The following is a 16,958-nucleotide window of genomic DNA, read 5'->3' as shown; positions in this document are numbered from 1 at the left end:
TTTCCTGAAATAACAGAAAGTTAGAGGAAAAAAAAGAAGCTCCAGTGGCCAGTGTGAAAAATACAAGATTACAATTAATAAGGTTATGATATAAAAAAAATTAAAACTCTCAAAAATATTTAAAAAATAAATAACACAAAAACCCGATTTAAACAATTGGCCATTTTCTGATGGTAGATTCGCTTTTCGAAGGTGTCAGAGCTAATGTACGCCTACAGTGGGGGAAATAAGTATTTGATCCCTTGCTGATTTTGTAAATTTGCCCACTAACAAAGACATGAACAGTCTATAATGTTAAGGGTAGGTTAATTTTCACATTGAGATTTAGAATGTCAAAAATAAAATCCAGAAAATCACATTGTATAAATTATATACATTTATTTGCATTTTGCAGTGAGAAAGAAGTATTTGATCCCCTACAAACCATTAAGCGTTATGGCTCCTACAGACCAGTTAGACGCTCCTAATCAACTCGTTATCTGCATTAAAGACAGCTGTCCTACATATTCACCTTTATAAAAGACTCCTGTCCACAGACTCAATTAATCAGTCAGACTCTAACCTCTACAACATGGTCTGTAGGAGCCAAAATGCTTAATAGTTGGTAGGGGATCAAATACTTATTTCTCACTGCAAAATGCAAATAAATGTATATAATTTATACAATGTGATTTTCTGGATTTTATTCTTGATATTCTATCTCTTAATATTAAAATTAACCTACCCTTAAAACTATAGACTGTTTATGTCTTTGTCAGTGGGCAAACTTACAAAATCAGCAAGGGATCAAATATTTATTTCCTCCACTGTATTTATGTAAAAGTCAGACCTCCTGTTTATGTCATTTCTAGTCCACACAATTATTTTAATAAAATTGCCTCGGTGGGCTGCAAAGATTTTTGCGGGTGTCAACTGCCTTTGTGAAGGGCACAGCATGTACCCCAAGTACAAAGACATTATAAGACATTTTCCGATATCCTCTTCAAAATGCACACTGTGGGTAAACGCTTTGCAATTATGTTGGCAGCTGATTATTCAGGATACTCTCCATTCGTGTGACAACAAAGCAATCAGGAACAATATATGATAAGCTTAATAGATCAGGAATAAATCATTTGTGTGTCTATCTGTGCATCATCTACAGCAGGCTACTTCTCTCATACACAAACACAGGAAAAACAGGAAATACAGTCACATGCTCTCCCTGTGTGAGCCTCTGGGAGTTTTTTTTTAACTTTATGAACAGCATACAAATCTAGCAACTAAACACTCATAGACAGCAATGGAGTTGTTGCACCAAACAAATTCCAACAAATTATAATATTAATAGAGATGTATGAATATTACTCACGTCTTTAAAAAGCGTAAGAAAGTTTTTCAAAATGAACAGTAGCTGTAATAGTGGGAAAATATGAGCAGAGAGGATATGGAAAAAAAGTTGATATAATAACATATTCAAGTCTCTTCCCACCAGGTACACTTCCTAAGAGAGGGATGTGGAGATGACAAAATCTGTCATAGTAACCTGCAGCTGAATTACACTTTCAACTCTCGTGTAGGAAAAGCTGACCGGTTTGAGCCACTACCGCTGTAAGTACATAGTGACGTTTCCTAAGAAAAGTGGGTTATGCTTTCTCATCATGCTTTTATCTCATTAACCTTGTCATGGTCACGCGTGTCTGGACGCAGATGTTACCGCAAGGCGAACCCATAACACACGTGACCCTGGATACAGCACCTCCAGTGGCAAATTTAAATAATAATACGTGCAGATGGATACACCGCCTCCACCTGGCGAATTTAGGTATTACACGTTAATATAAATTCTGGAAACCCCGCCTCCTGTCTGGCGGATTTAAATAATACGGGGGACCTGGGAAACATTAACAATGGTGGGCCCTGCGATAGGGAAAAGGGAAGTGGAGACCTCCTGAGCTCCCCTGAGCCAGTGTCCCTGCACTCCTAACGTTCCCTATGCCGGTTCCGCACCGGGCGCCGCACGCGTACCTCAAAGCCCTTGCTCGCCCTGACCCTAAACCCTCACTAGGGAATTGGTCGGTGCGGAAACTAATCCCACCACTGCACTAACAACACACATGAGGAAAGAAGACAATACAGGGGAAACACCACTTAGCTTTATGCTCTGTGCTTATGCTCCTGCAACAGAGCCCTCCACCTGCGTGCGTCTTCTCCTCCACCCGGATCCATCACCATAGTGCAGCCTTGGAGCAGAGTCCACCACCAGTTGCTGCTGCTTAGTAACAGAGTCCCAAAGATGAGTTCAGCTTCTGCCACGAAGGCAAGCATGCTTGAGTCCAGCTCAGCAGCCAAGTCCCACATGGTGAGTGCCACTCTCCATAGTCGCCACTCCACCAGTCCATGCAGACACTTCCTGCTGACACCATCACTGCGACCCCACCACGCCATGCCAGCCCTTCGTCCAGACACCATAGCTGACACACGTCCCCCCTGGCTAAGCTGCGCAGGACTCCTCCTCAGCTCCATCCTTCCACCAGGCTCTCACCAACTCAGAATCAATGAATGAATGAATATCACCAGCCATGATTGCACACCCTGAGACTCAATTATAGAGGCCCACACCTGATTCCTAATTACGTGCACATTAAACTGAAACCTAAGGTGTGATACCACTAACCACCACCGGGGACAGTCAAGTCACTTTGGCAACTTGCCAAAAGGAAAAAAAGTTCACTCTGTGCTTTTAAAACTGTCAGATCAAATTCAGATCATGACAAACCTGATGTTGAAATCACTGTGGAAAAGTTACTATGATCAGTGTGCCTCATATTTATACGGTAAATGTGCCAAATTTTTATACACTTTTTGTCATATGACAGAGTATGGCTAAGGCCGGCGTTAGGGGCAGGCAGACGAGGCAACTGCCTAGAGCCCCCGCTCTCCCAGGTGCCCTCAACTAGCGGCACATCACACAGCCGCTATTGGGCCCGCGAGGCAGGGGGCCCGCCTGCCCCCAGCACCGATTCCCCCCCGCCGCATTGAACTATACCAGTGTCTGCCGGTACAGTTCAAAGAAATGATGGAGGAGAGAGTGTCAGCTGACGCTCCCTCTCCCATCATTTCCCGCTCTGCCTCTGACACTGTGGTTGCACGATGACGTCATTGCGCACTCACTGTGTACCAGGCAGTGCAGCCACTGAGACAGGAGCCAGCCGGGAGCAGCGCAGGCACGAGGAGAGATTAGGAGTGTGTTTTTTGTTTTTTTTAATATAACAATGAGTACTGGACTGTGGGGCCATTCTCGGGAGGGGGGAGAGATGTGGGCTGTGTTATATACTACGGGGCTGTGCTATATACTATGTGTGCTGCGCTATATACTATTTGGACTGTGCTATATATTATGTGGGCTGTGTTATATACTATGTGGGATGTGTTATTTACTATGGCTGTGCTATATACTATTTGGGCTGCGATATATACTATGTGGGCTGTGTTATATACTATGTGGGCTGTGTTATATACTATGGCTGTGTTATATACTACGTGGCTGTGCTATATACTATGTGGGCTGCGCTACATACTATGTGGCCTGTGCTATATACTATGTGGGCTGTGTTATATACTACGTGGGCTTTGCTATATACTACATGGCTGTGCTATATACTACGTGGGCTGTGCTTTATACTACGTGGGCTGTGCTATATACTATGTGGGCTGTGCTATATACTATGTGGCTGTGTTATATACTATGTGGGCTGTGTTATATACTATGTGGGCTGTGTTATATACTATGTGGGCTGTGTTATATACTATGTGGCAGTGTTATATACTATGTGGCTGTGCTATATACTATGTGGGCTGTGCTATATACTATGTGGGCTGCATTATGTACTACGTGGGCTGTGTTATATACTACATGGCTGTGCTATATACTACGTGGGCTGTGTTATATATTATGTGGGCTGTGTTATATACTATTAGGCTGTGTTATATACTACGTGGCTGTGCTATATACTATGCGGCTGTGTTATCTACTATGTGGGCTGTGTTATATTGTGACGAGGTCAGCTTATGCTGAGTCGATTTCTTTAGAGTGGACCCTCTGGGTCGTGGCACCCACCCACCTAGGGCGAGCTAACCTTGTGAGGAACCACCCCCTATACAGGGAGTGTCAGGGGCAAGACCAAGGGGTTGAGCCACCACGACTGCTGGGACCAGACGGCCGGCTCCGGTAAACACTTGTACGAGTGTCTGACGACAAAGGACATGCAGGAAACAAGATAAGACAAGACGTGAATTCAAGGCATCTTCATTAAGGCAAATTCAGGGTAACATCAGGTGCAAAACGTGATAACAGGCAAAACACAGCAAGGTGCGTGCGTGGCACGCCAAGGTCCATGGCATGGTACGTGCCAGAAGGTAAGCCCGGTTACCGACAAGGACACAATGGCATCGGACTCCGGACAGCTGGCAAGGATCAGGGCATCAGGCTGCGGACACCAGCTCCGGACATCAAGCTGCAGTATTCATGCTTACGATCTCTGGCAGTGATGGCAGGTTCCAGGAATCCAGCAGGCAAACCAGGGTACAGGCAAGGAGGCACGATAGATCTCCAGACATGGTGCGTGTTAGGGAACACGCCGAGGTCCAAGGCAAGATTCCAGGCAGGGTGCGTGCTAGGGACACACCAGGGTCCAGGGCAGGGTGCAAGGTGCGTGTGTAGGGGACACGCCAGGTTCAATGTGCAAAGTACGGTGCGTGTGTAGGGGACACACCAGGGTTCAAAGTTCAACATATGAGACAGGGTGTGTGTGTAGAGACACGCCGGGGTTCAAAGTCCAAGGGAAGGTCGTGCGCATGCCAAGGGACACGCCAGGGTCAGGGTACAAGGCAAGGTCCTGCGCGTGAAGAGGGGCACGCCAGGGTCACAGGTTCAAGGCAGAGTCCTGCGTGTGCAGAGGGGCACGCCAGGGTCATGGTTCAAGGCAGAGTCCTGCGCGTGCAGAGGGCCACTCCAGGGTCAGGGTTAAAAACAGAGTCCTGCACGTGCAGAGGGACATGCCAGGGTATAGACTAGGACCTGTGCATGCTAGAGTGCATGACAGGGTACATGGCAAGACCTGCGCGTACTTTTACAGATGCCACGGGGCAGGCGAGGGCCTGCGCATGCTAATAGAGGAGCATGCAAACACAGTGTAGAGACAGCGTGGGTGCAAGGAAGCACAGAGAGCACGGCTGGGGCACTGGCTAGCTGGTCGGGCTGTAGCACAGACAGGTGGGCAAGACTCCAGCGAACCCGGCTGGAGCATAACAGGCGACACAGCTGTCACTGGCCGACGAGCATGGCTGAGGCACAAGTAGGCGGGCACGGCTAGGGTAGGCACAGCTGAGGCACAAACAGGAGGCTAGGAAGGCCAGGCGCATGCAAAGGGCACACGAAGAAACAAGGCAAGGCAATAAACAAGGCAAAGCTAGACTAGGTACGGAACAAGGAGCGGAACGTAGGCAAAAGCACCGAGCGGGGTCAGAGAGAGAAAAGGGCTAGCAGCGGAGCGTAGGCCGAAGCCCAGAGCCAGGTCAAGGGAGTACCTTGAGACTAGCCATGAAATGTGCTAGAGAGCACGATAGGACAGAGTCTAGCAGTGGAGCGTAGGCCGAAGCCCAGAGCCGGGTCAAGGCAGAACCTTGAGACTAGACATGGAATGTGCAAGAGAGGACAAAAGGTAAAGAAGAGGAATGGTATGTGTGCCAGGAGGCACAACAGAGCACCATAAGTAAGAGGAGAGGAATGGTGCATGTGCCAGGAGGCACCACAGAGCACCATAGGTAAGAGCAAGGAAGAACAAGCAAGGCAAAGCATAGCACAGGCAATACATGGCAAAGCAGGCAAGGCAGAGAACACAGGAAGGACTACAAGTCCAAGCATGGCAGAGACAAAACATGGCACGAAGGACAAGCACAAGACAAGGCACGGGACAAGAGGCAGAGTACAAGCACAGAGTGTGTGCAGAGACGCACTACAAGGCAGAGTGCAGGGGCACAGAATACAGAGAGCGACCGAGCAGACCAAGCAGCCATGCAGGGAAGCAACATGATACTCAGGCCCCGACCATAGGGAGGGGCGGTCTGATATAGGGCATTAGCACCTGCACTTCCGGGTCAGGACCAGGGGAGAACTTCCGGTTCAGATCCTCCAGGATCATAGATAGCATTGCTAGATCAGACTGGGCTGGACCATAGAGAAGGTCACATGATCAGGGGCTCCACAAACACTGAGAGGTTAGCTGGGTCAGGCAGTGCTGGAACATAGGAAAGGTCACATGATCAGGGGCTCCAGGAATACAGAGAGGATTGCAGAATCAGAGCAGAGACGGATGGTTACCTAGCAACGGCGTGCAGCCATGAGGTAAGGTGCGTGTGCACACTGCTCCAGGCATCTTACAGCACAACAGTCACGAGGTGTGTGTGCACACTTCTTCCAGGGATCTTGCAGCATGAGGCATAACGGGCATGAGAATTCAGTGCACGTGCACACTGCTCCAGGGGTCATGCGGCACAACAGACATGGAGGGCATGACAGGCATAACGGACAAGGCGGGCATGACATATATACTATGTGGGCTGTGGTATATACTATGAGGCTGTGTTATATACTATGTGGCCTGTGTTATATACTATGTGGCTTTGTTATATACTATTGGGGGTATATTATATTCTATGGGGGAGGCTGTGGTATATACTATGGGGGTACATTATATTCTATGGGGGAGGCTGTGTTATATGCTATGGGGGTTACATTATATTATATGGGGGGCTACATTATATTCTATGAGGAGGTGGGCTATATTATATGCTATTCGGGACTACATTATATTAAATGGGGGGCTGCATTATATTTATTATATTCTCTGAGGGGTGATTGCAGTATACACTGAGAGGGCTACATTATACTCTATGAGGGGGGCTGCATTATATTCTATGGGGGGGTTACATTATACTCTGTGGGGTGGTTGCATTATACTCTGTGGGGTTGCTGCATTATGCTGTATGGGGTGGCTGCATTATAATATATGTGGGCTGCATTATACTGTATCGAGGGTTGTTATATACTACGTGGCTGTGCTATATACTATGTGGGCTGTGTTATATACTATTGGGGAGTATATTATATTCTATGGGGGAGACTGTGTTATATACTATGGGGGCTACATTATATTCTATGAGGAGGTGGGCTGTATTATATTCTATTCAGGGATACATTATATTATATTCTATGAGGGGTGATTGCATCATACTCTATGAGGGGGGCTACATTATTCTATATGAGGGGGGCTGCATTATATTCTATGGGGGTTACATTATATTCTGTGGAGTGGCTGCATTATACTCTGTGGGGTGGTTGCATTATACTCTGTGGGGTGGTTGCATTATACTCTGTGGGGTGGCTGCGTTATGCTCTATGGGGTGCTGAATTATACTGTATTGAGGACTATGGGGAATACATTATACTATATGAAGGACTATGGGGTGCATTATTCTATGAGAAGTGAATTGTACTACATGGGTGACTATGGTGGTGCATTATACTATATGGAGCACTATGAGGAGTGTATTATACTATGTGGAGGACTGAGCAGTATATTTTAATATATGGAGGACTATGAGGAGTGTATTGTACTATATGGAGGACTATGGGAAGTGTATAATACTATATGGAGTACTGAGGAGTGTATTTTAATATATGGAGGACTATAGGGAGTGCATTATACTATATGGAAGACTATGGGGCATATTATATTATATGAAGGACTATGGGGTGTGCATTTTACAATATGGAGGACTGTGGTGCACATTATAATATATGGAGAACTATGGGGTATATTATACTAAACAAGCAAAATGCTGCATATTCATCGAATGATTGGATTGTTTATGCCGGAACAGAAATCATTGTTCTCAGCAGCACATCGCCGATGTAAACTGTAGATGTGCTGCTGGTAACATGATACTGTATGGGGACAGATTGATCTATTAGTGATTGTTCTGCTCCCATCATTCTTTCTCAGCCGGTGGAAAGAGGCCGGGAAACAAGTGTTGAACGATTTCAATATTGTCGATCACGCTCGTTTAGTGGCCTGAACTCAGCGCATGTAACTACAACCGAAATGCTTCTGTGATGTGCAATATGTTAGCATTTGTGGCCCTATTTTAAACTTTGCCTAGGGCCCCACTTTGCCTAAAACCGGCCCTGAGGCTATGTCCACATGTCCAGTAATAATCAGGCAGATAGGCTCCAGCAGCAAGCCGTTGACAAAAAAGTTGTGCAGACACAGCTTTTTGTCCGCCTGTAAAAGACTGATTTTAACTGGATCTATTTATTTAACATTGAAGTCTATGGAAAATGGATCCCTTAATTAACCATCTGTTTTTCTCCCATTTGAAGAGGATCATTTTTTTACTCGGTGGAGGTGGAACGTTAATCATTATTTACCAATTACCTTATTATTTACATAATATACTACTGGACATTTTCAAGTAATCATCTATGTGAAACGGATCCAGTAAGCAAAAAACGGATGCTATTCAAATGGGAGGAAAACGTGAACATAACCTTAGAGGGAAAATGTCCTCGAAAAGGCGATGAGGCCTACAAGTCTACAAAGTGCACAGATTGTTTGTCTTAATGATCCTGTGTTATCTGTCTGTACAGTAATCGTCCAGGAGATGCATTGAGCTCTATATTGTATTCTTTGTTAATTGTGAAGTTGGTTTATCTGCTGTTCCTTAAAGGGAATCGGTCACCAGGTTTTTGCCGCCTCCACTGAGAGCAGCATGATGTAAGGGCAGACACCTTGATTCCTGCGATGTATCTCTTACTTTACTGGTTGTTGCAGTTTTGATTAAAACTGATTTATATGCTACAGATCTACCAGTTCTCTGATTTCTCTGTATAACCCCGCCCACACCACTGATTGGTTGCTTCCTGTGTACACTATGCAGTGATGGGGAAGTGATTGGACTACAGGGCAGGAGGCCAAATAGTCCTCTAGTGATAATCTCCTGCTGATAAAACACTGATTTTGTAAAAACTACACCAAGCAGCCCAGTAAGTGACACATCCCTGGAATCAAGATCTCCTCCTCTACCTCATGCTGCTCTCAGATTAGGTAGAAAAAAACTTGGTGACAGTATTTCTTCAAGAGTAACAAACCTGTAGGTCACCTTACATATTAGATTACTGTGATATGGACAGGTTCCGCTAACAGTCTACTGTGTGGGGGCTTCCCTGACAGATGATGTCAGGAGAGTTAAGCATCCAACATGTCTGATTTCGGACCGCTAATCATTGTGTTCTTTAGAGATAAGCTGCAGACAGAGAAGTCTGGCACAGGAGCCCTTGGCAGAATGCCAATTCACAACACTATCAGGATCACTGGGGACTGCTGACACTTAACTCAATTTTGGTTCAAACAAATCAGAAAAAGTACATATTGAGCTCTGCTACATCTGTATGCAAAGCTTCACTTTCCACATACTATATTTCCAATCATTTTAAATTATGGAAGAATTTAGATAAGAATTGTTATTACTGTGTTTTTTTTCATAATGTAGAAGCAGTTCATATTAATTATTGAAAAGTACTAGTAAATGGAGCTGAGTTGCAGTACACTACATAATTGGTGGTCTGCTGTGCGAGAAAAGCCATGAAGGAGCTGCCCCGACGCTTCAGGAGTATGAAATACCCACGACGTAGAGAACAGAAGCGTTGTCCATGATTTAATGACATTTATGACTGGGATTTCCCTGCCGCTGCAACACTCTCTAATCATTGAATGACTCCATTTCATAACACAGAAGGTTCACCAAGGGTGGAGGATTTTACCTCTCCTTTACTTTTGCACAGTGTAGTCATCACAACATATCTCCCTGCAACAAAAAGAAACCTGGAATACAATATATAAAAAAGAATAATAAAATATATTTTTGCCTGAGAATGGAAGACATACCATCTAAAATTGGGATCTAAAAGGAAATGTAAAGATTTGCCCAGTACAAAAAGTTATATTTCCAGGAAGATTTAAAACTATAGAGTTCATACTGCATCTCATTAATGACTCCCAAAATGTGCCAGAAGACTACCCCCAGAAACAGAGCCAGAAGACTACCCCCAGAAACAGAGCCAGAAGACTACCCCCAGAAACAGAGCCAGAAGACTACCCCCAGAAACAGAGCCAGAAGACTACCCCCAAAAACAGTGCCAGAAGGCTACCCCCAGAAACAGAGCCAGAAGACTACCCCCAGAAACAGAGCCAGAAGACTACCCCCATAAACAGAGCCAGAAGACTACCCCCATAAACAGAGCCAGAAGACTACCCCCAGAAACAGAGCCAGAAGACTACCCCCAGAAACAGAGCCAGAAGACTTCCCCCAGAAACAGAGCCAGAAGACTTCCCCCAGAAACAGAGCCAGAAGACTACCCCCAGAAACAGAGCCAGAAGACTACTCCCAGAAACAGCCTGAAGACTACCCCCAGAAACAGAGCCTGAAGACTACCCCCAGAAACAGAGCCTGAAGACTACCCCCAGAAACAGAGCCAGAAGGCTACCCCCAGAAACAGAGCCAGAAGGCTACCCCCAGAAACAGAGCCAGAAGGCTACCCCCAGAAACAGAGCCAGAAGACTACCCCCAGAAACAGAGCCAGAAGACTACCCCCAGAAACAGAGCCAGAAGGCTACCCCCAGAAACAGAGCCAGAAGGCTACCCCCAGAAACAGTGCCGCCAGCAGAGTGTCACATGACATCGCCCTTGGAGGGGAAGCTCACAGCTCATGTATTCATACAGCGGGAGAAATAGGAATAATTATGCCGCTAGCTCCCCCTAGTGGCGCCTGCGGGAGTTGCCTGATATGTTTGTTGTAAATCATTATTCCAGTAATATTAGTCTGTAGGAAAGTTGTAAGAAGTCACGTCTTTATACTGTGTTGTAATGGGAAAAATGCCCAGTCTGGAGTGGAGTTTCTACAGCAGACAGGACCACTTAGAGGTGCAGACATGGATGACAATGAGGGTTGCGGTAGGAGCACAGCTGGTTTTAGAGAACTGTAAGGTATTAGAGACATTTAAGGAAATGATGCTCTGTAAATTACTTGATAAAACAATTTTTATAGCCTTGACTATCCGGCAAAGTGAACAAATCCTCTTACGTGCAAAATGTTTTTGTACAATACAGTCCTGATGATCAGAATGTGTCTGATCAATAGTTGCTATTTATAAGGAATCTATGTGCCTCTGAGAAGTGTGTGAAAATTGCCTCTTCAGGGAGGATGAGGACTTCAACTAGAAGTAGCTTCCAATAGGTGGCACTAGAGTTTAGATCCTCTTTTTCTCTGAGGAGGCAATTTGCATATTTCATTTCCCAGATGCATGGCCTATAAGCCTCCTCACTCTGGCATGCCAGGCATGTCAATCTCCACAAGGAGAAACGTTACCCCTTAGATCTGAGAAGTGTATAATGCGGGGGTCTCCAACCACTGTCTCGTTAGCCTCCTGTATCTCTCATGCCCCCTGATGTGTGGCTCACAGCTCTATGGCAGAGCAAGTGCCACTCACGGTATCAGTGCCAACAGCATCATTATTTGTTAAGGAGACAATCATGGGGCATTATTCTAGGTCCTATCTCAGTAATGGGAAAGTCTGTCTTGGCTCATTACAGATTTAACCTCAGTATTCAGAATGCTGATAATGACTGATCAGTTCTTGAAGCGAAAGAAGCAGATTTCTCTGAAAAAATATATTACAAAGTTCCTTATTTTCACGTTTTCTATTGATTTTTGAAATACAAATGAAAACAATGGTTACTCTTTAAATAAAGGTGTAAAGAAAATGCTAAATGTTATAATTTTGGAGGAGAAATGACCCCACCTGATGACTGGTAACTTGCTTTCATAGAGAGAACATGATCCCAGTGTTTTCACTGACAGACCAGAAGGACGTGGTGCTGAAGATCACAGTAAATAATTTTCCATCAGACCCACTTCATCCACACCTTGATGGAGATGATGCTCACGCGGCACAGCTGATCGCAACCTTCCCTGAAACCATGTCCTACTCAGGCGTCCGGCCGGCAGCTGTGGTAGGAAATATAGCAAATATTAGAAAACGTCGAGCTTAATCATATAGGTGATTGTTTGGAGAAAGGAGCTCTTACAGACAATTGGCCGAATTTTGGTTAAAAATTGTTGTAATTTCCAAGTCGCCTGAACACAGCCTAAATTGGAATCTGCACTAGGGTTTTGCCACCTCATCTGAGAGCATCATAATGTAGAGACAGAAACCCTGATTCCAGAGATGTGTCACTTACTGGGCTTCCTGCTGATTTGATAAAATCACTGTTTTATCTACAGGAGATTATCACTAGAAGACTACCTGCTGCTATGTAGTCCTTCATATTCATGAGTCCTGTATAACCCCGCCCCCATCACTGATTTTCACAGTGTTTACATAAAGCTACCGATCAGTGGTGTGGGCGGAGTTATACAGAGCTCAGCATTCAGAGAACAGCTAGATTTGCAGCAGATAAAACAGTGATACATGGTTGTAATCAGGGTCCCTGGCCCTACATTACTCTGCTCTCAATTGAGGTAGAAAAAACCTGGTGTCAGATTCCCTTTAAATGGGGAAAGGTTCAGTTTGCTGCCCTGACAGTGTATCTAAATACCCTGGACACACATATAAATAGGGGTCTGTGAATAATCCTAATAAAATGTTTAATAGCTATTAAGATACAGTTTTTCCATTCCCAGGAAAAGTCAGTGTTTTGCACTTCCAATGAAAACGCTTCACAGGCAGTGTGTGAACTCGGCAACCCTATGAAGAGAAATACCGAGGTGTGTAGTCTACTGTTGTTAGGAGGTGACCTGTTCTTTATTGGTCAAACTTCGCTTTTTAGCAGTCCTCTCATTATCATCACAGGCAGCATAGTAATGAAAGGTAACACACATACAGTATATACAGAGAAGATATGACCCAGCATTCACAATAACACCAGCTCAGACAAAATATCCATACCTAGAATCATGATTGGCAAAAGTAGAATATTTATCAGTATCTCATTTAAATTAGTTGAAAAAAAGAGAACAAAAACAGGTGATACATTTCGTTTTATCCCCTCTAATCATATAGTCCTTTTGCCTCAGGTAACTTTCTACATGGTTATCAGCACCCAGGGAATTACTCTCGAGACCACCGAGTTGGAAGTAATGCTAGAGCTGGCTACGTAAGTCACTGTCTGATATAATGTTCAGTAGATAATATATGACTGTAGTTTATAAAAAAAAGAAATGATTTGTTTTCAGTTCATTTGTTACCTATCATGATTGCTTTGTGGAAGCTGCAAGACCACGGTCTGGAGGGGTTGCATGAAGGGGAACGGTGTCAGTCCACCCAAGTCCACGGCGCTGACAAACATCTCTAAGCAGAGAGCAGCGCTCAACCACCTACATGTCTTCGGAGCTTTAGGCCACGTTCACACGTTCAGTATTTGGTCAGTATTTTACATCAGGAAATGGGAATGGAACAATCAGAGGAAACGTTTACTTAATAGAAACACCACTTCTGCATTTTTTACCCACTCCTGATCTTTTACGGAGATAAAAAAACAACTCACAAAGTATTGAACATGTGAACGTGGCCTTAGACTTTGATTAGAGGGGCTGCTCGAAGCCACAACCTGACACTCACTGAATCTTCTTCTGGGTGCAATTTTGCATCAAGGCCAGAATAGTAGACCTAAGTCCCCAGTTCTGGTGATAACTGGGGGTCCTAAGAAAGGATATAAGAAATCTCAAGCAAAAATTGTCTGAATGTTGATCCCACTTATGATGGTTTTCGTGGATTGCCAGATTTGATTTTACCAAAGTCTCCAGCTCCAGACAATGCTAAAGACCCAGAATAGATTGGACCAGGGCTCCTGTTGTAGGTTGTTTGATCAGTGCGGCATTAGTTGTTCATATACTTGTGTCTTGTAGGATAAGTGAGCAGAGAAACCTGACGTCTGTGTTTGCCAAAGCCAAAGTGATTATTGAGCTTCCTCTGTCTGTCTCTGGGTAAGTAAAAATGATGATTAAAAAGCCCAAATCCTATTACTCGGACATGCATCAATTATTTAATATCATTATATAGATAAAGTGCAGCATTGTTTGCCACAAAGCTCATGTGATATTGAGAGGGACTTTGTTTTCTTCTGTTACAGGGAGGCCACCCCTAATAGACTGTATTATAGCGGGGAGGTAAAGGGCGAGTCTGTGATGAGGAATGAGGAGGACGTGGGCAGCCCCGTAGACATTGAAGTTACCGTAAGTTTACTTACTTCCATGTTACATATAGTCATGTATTCACATTGTCCCATGTACTTAGTGGCGAAAACCTGTTAACTTCTTCAGGTAATGTTCACAAGCTGTGGAATAGCTGCATATTTTCGCTGTGTAATAGCAACCACATTATCCCCCAAACTGTATAATCGCCACTGCATTAGCCCCCAAACTGTATAATGACACCCTCATTAGCCTGCCAAATTGTATAATGGCCCCTGCACTTGCTCCCTATCTGTATAATGGCTCCTGCAATAGATCTCAAACTGTATACTGTCCCCCACATAAATCCTCAGACTGTATAATGGCCCCCACATTAGCCCCCAAACTGTAGAATAGCCCCCACACTGTATAATGGCCCCCACGTTAACTCCCAAACTGTATAATGGCCACTGTATTAGCCCCTAAACTGCATAATGGCCCCTACAGTAGTCCCTAAAATGTATGAGGGCCCACCCACTGTTTCAGGGTCCCAATTGTTTATGATGCCCCCTTAAGTTTTAATTAAAATAATAAAAAAACATATACAGTACTCACCTAATGCAGAATCCTGGCGAGTCCACCAGCAAGGTCCCAGCGGACCAACACGATGACACCGACGCACACACAGAACATCAGAGTTTGGATGCGGCACGATGATGTCACTGCGCCGGGACTCTGACGTCCTGTGCTTGAGTCTGTGCCTTGGCCGTTCTGTAGATCACAGGCTTAAAGCGACCTGCGGTCTACAGAATGGAAAGTGGTAGTGTAGGGATATCATGTTTCCTTGCTCCACTGCGGTACTTAACTGTATCGGCGAGCTGTGCACACCTACATAGTTAAGGGTAGCGCAGCTCCAGGTGGGCCCTTATTTGTGCGGGGCCCTGTGCAACCACCTACTCTGCCCCTCGGGAGCTACATTACTGCTGTGGCAGCATATTGGCTCAGTGGATATCACTGTTTCTCTGCAGCACTGGAGTCGAGGGTTCAAATCCCACCAAAGACAACATTGCCAGGAGTTTGCGTGGGTTTCCTCCTTGTTTTCCCGTTACCTCCCACATTCCAAAGACATACTGATAGGGAATAAAGATTGTGAGCCCCATCGAGGATAGTGATGATAATGTCTGTAAGGTGCTATGGGATTATATATACAGTTGTGTTAAAAAATTTACATACCCCCGCAGAATTTTTGCTATCTTGGCCTTTTTTTCAGAGAATATTAATGATAACACCAAAACTTTTTCTCCACTCATGGTTAGTGGTTGTAACATCAGCTGAAATACTGGACTCTGAAAACTAGCGGTGTGGCTGTTTCAAGATGCACAATAGGGAGGCACTTGAAGAAAAATGGGCTGCATGGTCGAGTCACCACAAGAAAGCCATTACTGCGCAAATGCCACAAAGTATCTCGTCTACAATACGCAAAACAGCACCGAGACCATCCTCAAAATGTCTGAAACAAGGTAATTTGGAGTGATGACCAAAATTAAACTTTTTGGCCACAACCATAAACATTACATTTGGAGAGAGGTGAACAAGGCCTGTGATGAAAGGAACACCATTCCTACTGTGAAGCTCAGAGGTGGCTTGCTGAGCTACAAAGCACAGGAAACTTGGTCAAAGTTGAAGGAAAGATGAATGCAGCACATTATCAGCAAATACTGGAGGCAAATTTGCAATCATCAGCCCGGAAGCTGCTTATGGGACGTACTTGGACGTTCCAACATGACAACGATCCAAAACACAAGGCCAGGTCGACCTGTCATTGGTTACAGCAGAACAAAGTGAAGGTTCTGGAGTGGCCATCTCAGTCTCCTGACCTCAATATCATTGAGCCACTCTGGGGAGATCTCAAGCACGCAGTTCATGCGTTCAAGCTAGACAGCCCAGGAATTTACAGGAACTGGAGGCTTTTTGCCAAGAAGAGTGGGCAGCTTTTCCATCTGAGAAAATAAAGAACCACATCCACAACTACCACAAAAGACTTCAAGCTGTCATTGATGTTAGAGGGGCAATACGCGCTATTAAGAAATGGGGTATGTGAACTTTTGATCAGGGTCATTTGGCTTTCTTCTTGCAACACAACCATGCTTCCCATTTTTCTTCAAGTGCCTCCTTATTGTGCATCTTGAAACAGCCAGACCACTAGTTTTCAGAGAGTCCAGTATTTCAGCTGATGTTATTTGTGGGTTTTTCTTTGCATCTTCTATACTTATGAATAGGTGAAGATTTGCCCTATAATTTTAATTACTACATTTGTTGGACTGAGTTTCGCCCTGTCCTCTCCCAGTTAATTCCAAGTAAATTTCTCCAAAAGACCTTAAATGGCTGAAGCACAGTTTTTCTGCATATAAAGTCAGTGCAATCAAGTTTTTTCTTAGTAGTTTTTACTGTTCTTTAGGTCTCAAACAGAGGAAAGTCTTTACGTACCCTGGGCTCTGCATACCTAAATCTTATGTGGCCACATGAAATGGCAAATGGAAAATGGCTCCTGTACCCAATGAAGATTCAATTAAAGGAGAAGGAGCAGTCAGGGCGTAGTATGGAGTGTAGCCCAATAAGTGCGGTCAACCCCCTCAGACTGGTAAGTACCTGCTCTGTATAATCATGTCCATACAGAGACGACCCCACA

At 44.6% G+C, this 16,958-nt stretch overlaps 1 protein-coding gene across 3 annotated transcripts in view; it reads left to right on the top strand.

Moving 5' to 3' along the window:
- The window catches only part of ITGA7 (integrin subunit alpha 7), a 278,566-nt gene that overhangs the window by 244,812 nt on the left and 16,796 nt on the right, over positions 1 to 16,958 (top strand). For all 3 annotated transcript variants that reach the window (XM_073563440.1, XM_073563441.1, XM_073563438.1), the window contains 7 exons: positions 1,475 to 1,590; positions 11,928 to 12,111; positions 12,782 to 12,865; positions 13,175 to 13,254; positions 14,006 to 14,083; positions 14,230 to 14,332; positions 16,728 to 16,910. In XM_073563440.1, coding sequence (XP_073419541.1) covers positions 1,475 to 1,590; positions 11,928 to 12,111; positions 12,782 to 12,865; positions 13,175 to 13,254; positions 14,006 to 14,083; positions 14,230 to 14,332; positions 16,728 to 16,910 — 828 coding nt within the window. The remainder of the gene's footprint in view (positions 1 to 1,474; positions 1,591 to 11,927; positions 12,112 to 12,781; positions 12,866 to 13,174; positions 13,255 to 14,005; positions 14,084 to 14,229; positions 14,333 to 16,727; positions 16,911 to 16,958) is intronic.

Source organism: Dendrobates tinctorius, unplaced genomic scaffold (genome assembly GCF_039654945.1).
Source record: "Dendrobates tinctorius isolate UK_male_01 unplaced genomic scaffold, ASM3965494v1 ptg000388l, whole genome shotgun sequence".
Lineage (NCBI taxonomy): Eukaryota > Metazoa > Chordata > Amphibia > Anura > Dendrobatidae > Dendrobates > Dendrobates tinctorius.
Note: the sequence above shows the minus strand (reverse complement) of the source record. Positions and strands in the feature narration are given on the sequence as shown.